A 12805-nucleotide genomic window follows, 5' to 3' on the forward strand; every position below is an offset into this window, starting at 1 on the left:
CCGCCTCCCGCCTTCCCAGGCCGCGAGGGTCCTTCGTCCCGTACAGCCCTGCCCCGGCTCTGGGACACTGGGGGTGGTCTCTGTTTCCCCCAGACCTGGGACACCCCGTTTCCTGAGGCGTGGAGGAGCGACGCCCCCGAGTAAGCCGCCCGTGCCCCGCCCCGGCAGCCTCCCCGTACCCCCCGGTCCGCCCCTCGCTCCCTCTCCCGGCCTCCAGTTTGGCCACGGAGCCCCCCCATTCATATTCCCTCCCTGCTGTCAAGTGGCCTCCCCTTTCCCCCAGGTTGCTCCCGAGAGCCTCCAATGCCCTGACTTCTTCCAATGTCACCTACGGTCCCCTTAGTCTCAGCCCAAACAAAAACTTTAATGCAAAGGAAAAGTCTGGACTGGTTTCACAGGCCTTTTAAAAAGCGGACTTAAAAGTTGCTGGCAGTGCATTCCTTCTCGTCAGAGTCGAGGGCAAGCTCTCGCTGAAGTCTGGGTGACCCGTGTCCTTTTCCGGAGCGCACGGTAGAGAAGCAGGAGCGGCAGCTAGTTGGGCAGGAAATTTGTCGGAAGATGAAGAAACTAAGGGGGTGGGTGACTTCCACAGGAAAAGTTCTGGAGAAGCATCCAGAGACGATCAACATTTCCTTTATGTTGTGGGAATCGAAATGACTTTAGTGTTACTGACCCTTTGACAGCATCCCTGTGAATGTTTTTCTTCTTGAAAAGACGGAAACTTACTCAGCCAGTAAAAGACACTTAAACTCAAGAAACTTTTGGGTAGCACTGCAATTACATTACTTCAAATTGATAAACTGCAGAAGTAATCGGAACTCCTGTTTACATATGTCAACCTAAAAACTCTGCTTCCTTTTTTTACGGAAGATGTCTTTTTGTGATTGACCTCAATTACTGACTTGTGGAGATTCGGTGAATGTGAAATCCCAAATATATACTGTTTCTTTTTAAGCCCACTGACCATTCTGGAAGATCTTGAACCCTTTTCCGGAAAGGGGTGCCTATTATTACTTTATGGGGCAGCAGCCTGGAAAAGTTCTTGGGGACCAGAGAAGGCCAAGTTTGCCTGCCCTGCACTTTATCAAAGGAGCAGGGAAGAAGGAATCATCGAGGCATGGGGGTCCACACTGCAATGTTTTTGTGGAACATGGTGAGTGCTGTTCAAGCTTTCTGGTCCTATTTTTCCTCATGTATCAGCTTAGGGATGCATAAGGGACTTTTGAACAACAGCGTTTGTGTCCAGCTGTACTTAAAACTTGTGTTACTATAGTTTTCTTAGTTTGTGGTGGAACTTTCTTTGTATAAGAAGAAGTTACTTGGGGACTCTGGATGGCTTTATTCAAAATCTCTTTGAGTTGTTTATTTCTTGCCTAATTCCCCTTCTAACTCACTGTTGACCTTAGATAAGCCATTTTACTCTTCCAGTTTCCTGAGGAGACTGGACTTAAGTGGTTTCTCAGGATCAGAGTCCATGATCCTGCTCTAAACCTTAGGCTTGGGCTATACCCGAGGTACATGGATCCTTTACTGCTTTATCCACAGGGAGCTTTTATCGTATCCTCAAGAGTGCTTGTGTTGCCCAAAAGGTTAAGAACCACAGATCCTAGTTGACACTAATATCCTTGACCTTTTCAGTCATAAGTAGGACCTGAAAATACGCACTTTGGAGCTACGTGGGAAAAATTGAGTGGGGAAGCGGTGTCCCTTGTGAATTGAGGATACCCCCCCTCTTCTGGTTATTTTACCTTACACAGGAGTAATCGTTTCCCCAGGGATGGACGGAGCTTTTATCCTCCTCTCTCCCTACTTTGGATGACATTTGGGGCAAGAAAGGTTGTCTTTGACATTTTTATGAATATAGTTGGCATTTGATTGCAGACAATATGTGTTATACCATATACTTCCCATAATTCTATGTGTAGTTTTAAAGCTAAGGGTCAGCTTAGACAGATGTTCGTATCAGGGGCCAGCCGTGAGCCAGTTAATTAGGGGCCTGTTTGTACTGTTGTAGCCTCACATTTTTCAAACTGTGTACTTTATATTGAAATATCGGTCCCACCCACTCTATAAGCAAATGTGAGATGAGTGCAGGTGGCATATACTTTGAAATTCGATCTCAAATGCCTTTTAACAATGGGTGACCACAATAAACAAAGGTCTCTGTTGCATGAACTTGCACTTGACTGTGGAGGTTTTACTTTCTTATAGAAAAATACCTCATCTAAATGATTTGAGTACTCGAATTGTATTTTTCCTTGAAATATTAGTTACATTTTAGCCCTGGTTTTAGACAGGCAGAAATGGAAATTTGTTACATTATGGTGCTTTCCCAATTCAGGATTTATAAAGTGATTTATTTATGTTTTTAACTAGTGATGATCATGCAGCCTTAGATAATGAAAATTGGTACATATTTTTTGGAGAGCTTTGGCCAAAGTTACCAGAATTTAAAATGCATATACCAATAACCCGGTAATCTCACATCCAGGAAGCTCTTCTCGTACAGAACAGTATAGTCCCTTAGGTGTCCCTGATACCCTTTCAGAGAGTTGAGGTTAAAACTGTTTTCATATTAATGCAATACTTAGATGTTATTTGCACTCTTTGCACGGATGGTGAATGGTGCCGAGGTCATGCAGGCTCCTGAGCACGAATCGAGGCAGTAGCATTACACCTCACTCTACTAGTAGCCAGTGTGTTCGTTGTGCTCGTGAAAAATACATTGTGCCATGCACTCATAAATAAATAAATACATACAATAAAAATTCGTTTTTCGCTTAAAGAATGTCCTTGATGAAGCAGGAAAGATTAATTTTATGAACCATTGGCCCTTGCGTATACGTTTTTTTTTAGTACGCTGTAGGTTGAAATGAGAAGTACACGTAAAGCACTTCTGCTGTGCACTGAGGGATATCGGTTATCTCCAAGAGAAGCAGATGGGCAGTTGTTTGAGTTGCAAGCTGTACTAGCTGCTTTTTTCATGGAACTACCATTTTTCAACTACCACTGACAAACAATGGTTATTCAGGCTAAAAAGAGTATAAAGGAGTCTTTTAAGGAAAACAACTGGTAGTATATGTTGCCAGTGATAAAATTTTAGCTTTCCAATGAAAATTAGGATTTTGGAAAACTTGTATCTGCTATTGTGATGTAGAGATTGGTGGTGATATTTTACAAATGTGATGTTTTGATATAATGAAATGTATTATTCAGAAAATCTACATAATTCAGTGAGCCAGTATTTTCTAAGTGATCAGTACGTGATATTATAAAATCACACACAGGTAAAAGATCCATCCAAGGTGCAAGATGGACCAATGGATTTTAATGTAACAATACAAAAGTTCCCTGATACAGTTTTAGATTCTACATCACAACTAACCTTTAAGAAACTACCACTTAAGGTGTTTTGGTGCAGCTTCAAAGAAGAAAATCTACTTATCTAAAAAGGCTACTCTTTTTGTGGAAGAGTTATTTTCTAGTAATAAAAAATGTTTTTAAATTAATAATTAAGAATTTTTCAGTTTAAATTTCTAATATGGAAACATTGGTGAAATAGCCTATATAAATAAGAGCTCGTTGGGGGTCTTTAGTAATTCTCAAGAGTGTAAAGAGGTCCTGAGATAAAAAAAGTTTGAGAACTGCTACTATAGGGGGTCTGTCACAGAGGCACACAAGGCTGTTTATTGCAGGTGTACTCTAAAGCACTAACCCTGAAAGGCATCCATGTAGTGGCTAAGTGGAAAAAAGCAAATTGGAAATGAGTCAGCATGGCATGGGAATTGGGATTTCGGCACAATGAGGGAAAACTTGTACTTTTTACTTTGCATTTGTGATTTCTTTCTCTGACAAATTTGTGTTATTTTATAATGTAAAAAATACAGAGATCTAAAAACCAAACTGATGGCAGCCCAGCCAAATAGTCACTTCCTTGCAGCAGCTTTTTATTTATTTTATTTATTTTTTTAAGATTTTATTTATTTGACAGAGAGAGACAGCGAGAGAGGGAATACAAGCAGGGGGAGTGGGAGAGGGAGAAGCAGGCTTCCCGCCAAGCAGGGAGCCCGATGCCGGGCTCGATCCCAGGACCCTGGGACATGACCTGAGCCGGAGGCAGACACCAAACGACTGAGCCACCCAGGCACCCCGCAGCAGCTTTTTATGAAAGAATTTGCCTAAGTCATGTTTTACTGAAGGCAAATCAATTTCTTGGACCTCGGGTGTTCTTTTTCTAGGGGAACACAGTCTTACTTTGTGTTACAAATTGTTGATCTTTTATAGGGTGATCTAAGAGTTGGTTAATATCCATATAGGTTGGATTAAAAAATTTGCAGTTATACAGTGTTGGATCAGGCATGAATCTGGAAGCCAAGAATACTGGTAGATGAGGGTGTCAGTGATGAATCTGGAAGGAGAGGGCAGATGTCAGTTTTTTTGCCAGGATCATTCAGGGTCAGAAGGGCTAGTCATGTGTACAGGGAGAAAAAAAAAAGAAGCCATATTATTTCATGCGTCGTATGTTCCAAATTTCAGTGGCTTGACTAAAGAAAGTTCACTTTCAGGAGAGTTGGTAAGAGAGGCATAAAAGCATTCACTAGTAAACCTCTTTTCCTTAGCGATTCCTTCTTTCTTCAACAAATACTTATTGAGCACACACTATGTATCAGGTAATGTTTTAGTCATCTGTGAAACATTAGCAAACAAAAAACATCCCTGCCCTCTTGGAATTTACAAATTCATTCTAGTGGGAAGAGACAGACCATAAATAAGCTAGGTAAGTGAAATATAAAGTATGTTAGATGGTAGCAGGTGCTGGGGAGAAAAATAACACAGGAAAGGGGCTAGGGAATGTTGAGAGGTGTGATTTTAGTTAGGGAGGCCCCCATAAGAAAGTGGCATTGGGAGGGAGGTGAGGGAACAACCCTTGGAAATAATGGGGTAAAAGCATTTCAGGCAGAGAGAATCAGGGTGCAAAAGGCCCCAGGCAGAGCTTGTTTAGCGTGTTCTAGGAGAAGCCCAGAGTAGCTGGAGCAGAGAGCAAAAGGAGAGTTGGTAGGAGATAAAATGGGGGTGAGGAGAGAATGACTGGAGAAGAATGTCGCCTTGTTGACCATTTGAAGATTTTGACTTTGACTCATGTGGTTTGGGAAGGAGTAACAGGCCCTGACTTATGTTTTATTTATTTATTTTTTAAATTTATTTATTTGACAGAGAGAGACACAGCAAGAGAGGGAACACAAGCAGGGGGAGTGGGAGAGGGAGAAGCAGGCTTCCCGCGGAGCAGGGAGCCCGATTCGGGGCTCGATCCCACGACCCCGGGATCATGACCTGAGCCGAAGGCAGACGCCTAACGACTGAGCCACCCAGGCGCCCTGACTTATGTTTTATTAAAATGTCTCTCGCTGCTGTATTCTGAAGGAGAGCAAAGAGGAAGCAGGGGTTCCACTGAGGGGTTGGCTGTACTCATCTGAATGAGAATGGTCATGGCTTGGACCGGGATGGCGGTGGTGGTGAAGGGTTCAAATTCTGTGAATACCGGCAGGCACAGCTGTCTAGATTCGCTGTTGGATTAGATATGAGGTGGGGTGAGTAGGATGTGAGAGAAGTCAAGGATGACTCCAAGGTTTTTGGAAAAATGGAGATGTCTTTTACTGAAATGTAGACTAGAAGAGTGGGGTTTTGGGGAGGTGGGTTGCAGGGGATGAAGGTCAGGAGCTGCTTTTTGGGCATGCTACATTCAAGATACCTAGTAGTAGGCATCCAGGTGGATGTGTCATTCGAGTGCATTCGAGTCTACCAGTGTGAATTCAGGGAGGCAGTCCAGGCTTGAGAGGGAGCCTGGGAGTCATCAGGTTATAGGTGGTATGTATGTATGTATGTATGTGTGTATTTATTTAAGATTTTATTTATTTATTTGACAGGAAAAGACATAGCGAGAGAGCGAACATTTATTTATTTATTTATTTAAGATTTTATTTATTTATTTGACAGGAAAAGACATAGCGAGAGAGGGAACACAAGCAGGGGGAGTGGGAGAGGGAGAAGCAGGCTTCCCGCGGAGCAGGGAGCCCGATGCGGGGCTCGATCCCAGGACCCTGGGATCATGACCTGAGCCGAAGGCAGTTGCTTAACGACTGAGCCACCCAGGCGCCCCATAGGTGGTATTTAAAGCTATGAGAAGGATGACAAGCCCAAGGGAGAAATCTCCAAGTAAGAACCTTTCAAATATGTAAGGTGACATTTAGTGGTTTATGAAATTAAGACTTTACATTTTTATGTAGGATTAATTTGTATCTTTTTCGGGGGGGTGGTGACATTCACATTCACATTTCGATTTTAACTCATTTTTAAGTTTTAAATCCTGTTTCTCTGAGGATTTTTTTTTCTAAATCAAAAAGTTGCAGATTTAACCAAAAAATGCACACAACTTTTCCTATTCTTCTTGGTAGTGAGTGTTTTAAATATAAAATAACCGTTTCAATTTAAAAAGTTTTGTAGGCACACCAGGCTGGCTCAGTTGGTAGAGCATGTGACTCTTGGGGTTGTGAGTTCGAGCCCCACGCTGGGGGTAGAGTTTACTTAAGAAAATAAATAACATTAAATAAAATAAAAAATAAGTTTTCTTATGCATAAAAAGTTGAAGTTTTTTTAAAAAATAAATTATTTCTGGATTTTCTAATTTTTAGGTAGTACATCTCTGTCCTTCAGGATATTATTTAATTTGGTTATGTCACATGTTTTATTTATGAGCTTACCTAAAAACTGACTTTAAGAAATGGTTTATTCTCAGTTTAAAACTATGTTATAGTTCTCAGGGGCACCTGGGTGGCTCAGTCGTTAAGCATCTGCCTTCGGCTCAGGTCATGATCCCAGGGTCCTGGGATCGAGCCCCGCATCGGGCTCCCTGCTCTGCGGGAAGCCTGCTTCCCCCTCTCCCACTCCCCCTGCTTGTGTTCCCTCTCTCGCTGTGTCTCTCTCTGTCAAATAAATAAATAAAATCTTTAAAAAAATTTGCAAATGCATTTAACTGCTGACCCAGTGATCTCTTTAAAAATAATAATAAAAAATAAATAAAAAATAAGGAACGCCTGAGTGGCTCAGTCGTTAAGCGTCGGCTTTCAGCTAAGGTCATGATCCCAGAGTCCTGGGATCGAGCCCCGCATTGGGCTCCCTGCTCCGCGGGAAGCCTGCTTCTCCCTCTCCCTCTCCCCCTGCTTGTGTTTCCTCTCTCACTGTGTCTCTCTCTGTCAAATAAATAAGTAAAATCTTAAAAACAAACAAACAAACTATGTTACAGTTCTCAAATAAAACTTTATTGAAGGTAGGGGTGCCTGGGTGGTGCACTTAGTTAAGACTCTGACTCTTAGTTTCAGCTCAGGTCGTGATCTCAGGGTTGTGAGCTCCAGCCCCGTGTCGGGCTCTGTGCCCAGCGTGGAGTCTGCTTGAGGTTCTCTCTCTCCCTCTCCCTCTGCCCCTCCTGCTCGTGCACGCTCTCTCTCTCAAATAAATAATAAAATAAATCTTTAAAAAAAAACTTTATTGAAGGTAATAGAACAGGAATTTGATAGATCAACACTAATTCCCATTACTGTTAAATTGTACTGGGTATCCATATACCTCAGAAGGTGGGAGACAGTGCAACTATGGAGTCTTAAAGGTACTGAAGTTAAATCAGTCAGATTCTTAAAAAGAGGTTGTTTGGAAAGATTATATTTATGTACTTATTGTTAGGGATTAAGTTCTGAACTGTGAAAATGCGGAATTGTGTATATGTAATATTTTCTTTAACACACCCGTTATTTCCTGTAGGTGAATACATTTTATATGGCCCTCTTTTCATGAAACTTTATATAGAAGAAAACAGGAATTTCAGTTGTGGGATAAAGGAGGATGATCAAAAATGATTTAACCAAAAGAATTTTTTCCTTAATGAAGCATTCTATCAAAGAAAATAATAAAAATTGGAGAAAACATGCAATCATTTTCTCTTGGTTAAGGATTTCACTCGTGCTTCAGATCTCCATGTGATATTCACTGTGTGTTGTGACGCGTGTTACAAATAATGCATTTTTTGCATGGGGGAATAGAGATGAGTTAACATGCTTGAGCTGAGAATTATACCCATAGGAGTATTATATCAAGCACATTATCTGGGTCCAGGGGGAAAAGGTTAAAATTGCTACTTAGAAGATGAGCTGTGGTAAAAGAAAGCACTCCCTGAAGACCTCCTTTGACTCATATCCCGCCATTCCCTATCTCCTCTCCTCTTTGGTGGCTGTACCCTGACGTTGCTCTTCTATGTGTTTACAACCTGCCTGCCTTTCAGAACTCTGCTTGGGTCCCACCTCTTTCTTGAACATAAATTCTGATGTGCTTTTTTATTTTATTACTATTATTTTTTAAGGTGAACTCTGTGCCCGACATGGGGCTTGAATTTACGACCCTGAGATCAAGAATCACATGCTCAGGACACCTGGGTGGCTCAGTCGGTGACGTGTCTGTCTTCGGCTCAGGTCATGATCCCAGGGTCCTGGGATTGAGTCCCTCATCGGGCTCCTTCCTCAGAGGGGAACCTGCTTCTCCCTCTGCCTGCTCCCCTGCTTGTGCTGGCTTTCTCTCTCTCTCTCTTTCTGACAAACAAATAAATAAAAATAAAAATAAAATCTTTAAAAAACAAAAAAAAGAATCACATGCTCTACTGATTGAGCCAGCCAGGTGCCCCTGATGTGTTGTTCTTGAAGTGTTTAATTCCCAAATATTTGGGGAGTCTAAATATCTTGCTGATTTCTAACTTAATTCCATTGTGGTCAGAGAAGATCTTCTATAAATTTCAGTCTTTTGACGGTTACTTGAGACTAATTTTCTGGCCCCACATATGACCCATCTTACTGAATGTTCCATTTGTACTTGAATATATATTCTGCAGTTGTAATTTTCTGTAAATGTGAATTAGATGAAGTTGGTTGATAGTTGTTTAAAATCTTCCACATCCTTACTTTTCTTTTTTTTTTTTTAAGATTTTTATTTATTTATTTGACAGAGAGACAGCGAGAAAGGGAACACAAGCAGGGGGAGTGGGAGAGGGAGAAGCAGGCTTCCCACGGAGCAGGGAGCCCAATGCAGGGCTTGATCCCAGGACCCTGGGATCATGACCTGAGCTGAAGGCGATGCCAAATGACTGAGCCACCCACGCGCCCTTCCTTACTTATATTTTGTCTGCCTATTTTATCTGTACTTTTGCTGAGTGTCTTGGGGTCTCTTTTTTCACTGAGAGACGGGTATTAAAAATCAGCAGCTAGGATGATAGATTCTACCCCCTACCCCTTTAATTCTATCAGTTTTTTTAGCCTTAAAAGCAGTTATTAGGAAACAAGAAAGACTGGAGGGAAAAACCTAAGCATTTAACTCAAGAAGCTAGGAAGACAAAGTAGTCCACAGTACGCAGACGTAAGAGAGTAGTAACAATGACAACAGAAATTAAGAAATGGAAATGTCAGTAAAACCAAAAGCTGACGTGGGAAAGCATCTGTAAAATAGGCAGCCTTCTAGCACGGTTGGTGAAGAAAAAGACAAGGCAGGAGCGTGTGGTACTTAGGACGAGATTGTAACTGCAAATGTGGTCAGTTTGTTTCATGTATTTGGAAGCTCGGGTGGGTCAGCAACACCACGGTTTTTTTCTTTCTGTTGTTCAGTTTGGGTACTTTCTGTTGATCTCTCTTCAAGTTCACTAACCCCTCTGCAGTTGTCAGTCTCTTTACGATTCTCATTTCAGATGTGCTATTTTCAATTTTAAAATTTCCATGTGGTTCTTTTTGATAGTTTGCATTTTCTACTGAGATTCACCATCTTCTCACTCATCAGGCCCATCTTTGCCTCCAATTTCTTTCTTTCTTTTTTGAAGATTTTATTTATTTGAGAGAGAGAGACAGAGGTAGCAAGAGAGAGCATGAGCGGGGAGGCGAGGGAGAAGCAGGTTCCCCACTGAGCAGGGAGCCTGACAAAGGGGCTCGATCCCAGGACCCTGGGATCATGACCTGAGCCGAAGGCAGACGCTTAACTGACTGAGCCATCCAGGCGCCCCTGCTTCCAAATTCTTAAAGGTATAATAAAGAACTTATCTGCTAATTTAAATATCTGGGTGATCTTGGGGTCTGTTTTTAAGGATTGCTTTTTCCTCTACATTGCGAATCAACATTTTCATGCTTCTTTGTGTGTTTACTAATTTTTTATTGTGTGTCAGTTATGTGGATGTCGCACCATAGGGATTCTGAATCTTGTTGTCTTACTTTGAGAGGCTTTCATTTCTTTCTTTCTTTTAATATTTTATTTATTTATTTGTCAGAGAGAGAGAGAGAGCGCACAAGCAGGGGGAGTGGCAGGCAGAGGGAGAAGCAGGCTCCCGCTGAGCAAGAAGCCCAGTGTGGGACTTGATCCTAGGACCCTGGGATCATGACCTGAGCCAAAGGCAGACACCCAACCGATGGAGCCACCAAGGTGTCCCATTTCTTTTCCTTTCTTTCTTTCTTTCTCTTTTGTTTTTGTTTTTGTTTTGTTTTGAGAGGATTTCATTTCTGACAGGCAGTTCCTGGCCTGTTCTTTTGACCCTGTCAGGCTTGGTTTTATGCTTTGTTAGAGTGAGTCTGTTTTGGATTTATCCTTAGTCCGCAGGCATGGCCCTTACTCTAGAGGGCGTTCTTTAGACTTAATGCTTGGCTTTTCTGGAATGTCAGCTAAAGAACAGAGGTGCTCAGCGGGTCTTCTCCACGCTGGATTGGCTGACGCTTGAATGTCGGGCACCGTGAGAGCTTCACCCTACAATCACTGCTGTTTGTTAGGCCTTCCAGAATCTTACCTTACCTGGTCCCTGCCCAGCCCTCTGCCAGGGACCCACAGGGCACCTCCCTCCTCTTCTGCCCCCCATGCAACCCCTCCTCTCAGATATTCTCCCCTGCACATTCTAGCTGCCTCCACAGCCTCCAGCCTTGAATCCCCGTCTCAGTCTGCTTCCTCAGTTCCAGGAGACTGCTCCAACTTTGGTTTGGGCTCCAACTCCCTGCACCGCGGCTGGGAAAGTGCTCCAAGGCAGGAAGTCAGAGGTGACAGGCAGCTCACCTTGTGTTTTTCTCTTCTCAAGGATCACAGTCCTGCTGAGCCTGTTGTTTATCACCTGGAAACAGCTGTCTCGAATATTTCGCTTAGGGCAAAGGCTGTCTGATAGGAGAGTTCCAGTGGTTTTACATTCTTTACAGACTTGGATATTGTCAGTGTTTTAAATGCTAGCTTTTTGTGTGCTTGTGCAGTGGTATGTCATTGTGGTTTGATTCACTGGCTTCTTTGATGACTCACTGAAATTAAGCACCTTTCCATCATGCTTATTGGCCATTTGGATGTCATAAATATGCATTGTGTGTGTGTGTGTGTGACCTGTCAGCTCACCTCTTTTGTCCCATTTTTCTAGTTATGTTTCTTATTGATTTGTAGGAGTTATTTGTATATTCTCAGTGCATTTCTTTTGTTGGATATATACACTGCTAATATTTTCTCACACTCTGTGGCTTGCCTTTTTACTCTCTCTTTTTTTTTCTTTTTTAAAGATTTTATTCATTTGACAGAGAGAGCACAGGCAGGGAGAGCAGCAGGCTCTCCGCTGAGCAGGGGGCCCAACTCGAGGCTTGATCCCAGGACCCTGGGATCATGACCCTAGCGGAAGGCAGACGCTTAACTGACTGAGCCACCCAGGCACCCCTTGCCTTTTCACTTTTTTTTTTTAAAGATTTTATTTATTTGACAGAGAGAGGCACAGCGAGAGAGGGAACACAGCAGGGGAGAGTGGGAGGGGGAGAAGCAGGCTTCTCGCTGAGCAGGGAGCCCGACGCGGGGCTCGATCCCAGGACCCTGGGATCATGACCTGAGCCAAAGGCAGACGCTTAACTGACTGAGCCACCCAGGTGCCCCTTCACTTTTTTTTTTAATTTTGAAAATATTTTTTTTTAACAATTTTATTTATTTATTTGCCAAAGAGAGAGAGAGAGCACAAGCAGGGGGAAGTGGCAGGCAGAGGGAGAAGCAGGCTCCTTGCCGAGCAAGGAGCCCAGTGTGGGACTTGATCCCAGAACCCTGGATCATGACCCAAGCCGAAGGCAGAAGCTTAACCGACTGAGCCACCCAAGCATCCCCCTTTTCACTCTTAATGGTGACTTTGAGGAACCAAAGTTTTTAATTTTAATGTAGTTCAATTAACAATTTTTTTTCTTTAAGGTTGGTGCTTTTTTATGTCCAATATAAGAAATCTTTGTCTACACCAAGGTCATGAGGAAGTTCTTTTTTTTTTAAATTTTTTATTTTAATTCCAGTGTTGTTAACATACAGTGTTATATTAGTTTCAGGTTTCATGAGGAAATTTTATTTTATTATGTTTCATACACAGATCTACAGTTTCACTTGGATTTGACTTTTCTGTGCAGGGATGATGGTTTACTTTTATTTTTTCCATATTGACCTAGTTCTTTAATTGAAGAGCACATTTGCTGCTTCATAAATCAGGTATCGATATATGTGTGGGTCTGTTTGGGAACTCCTTACTCTGTTCGTTTGTTCTGTTTGTCCTTACACCAGGGTCATACTATCTTAAATACTGTCGCTTTAAAGTAAGTCTTAATATGTCGTGGAGTAAGACCTCCAGTTTTGTTCTTCAAGATTGTCTTGGCTTTTCTTTCTCCTTTGTATTTACAAATACATTTTAGAATCAGTTTTATCAATTTTCTACCAAAACAAAGTATCCCTGGGGATTTTCTACTAGGAT

General features: G+C 42.3%; 1 protein-coding gene across 1 annotated transcript in view; it reads left to right on the plus strand.

Moving 5' to 3' along the window:
* Nucleotides 1-212: 212 nt before the first annotated feature.
* ABL1 (ABL proto-oncogene 1, non-receptor tyrosine kinase) overlaps nucleotides 213-12805 on the plus strand; it is a 137506-nt gene continuing 124913 nt past the window's right edge. The window contains exon 1 of the mRNA XM_044920502.1: nucleotides 213-1153. Within this exon, the coding sequence (XP_044776437.1) occupies nucleotides 1018-1153 (136 nt within the window). The 5' untranslated portion in view covers nucleotides 213-1017. The remainder of the gene's footprint in view (nucleotides 1154-12805) is intronic.

The sequence above is a fragment of the Neomonachus schauinslandi genome, chromosome 13 (genome assembly GCF_002201575.2).
Source record: "Neomonachus schauinslandi chromosome 13, ASM220157v2, whole genome shotgun sequence".
In the NCBI taxonomy this organism is placed as follows: Eukaryota; Metazoa; Chordata; class Mammalia; order Carnivora; family Phocidae; genus Neomonachus; species Neomonachus schauinslandi.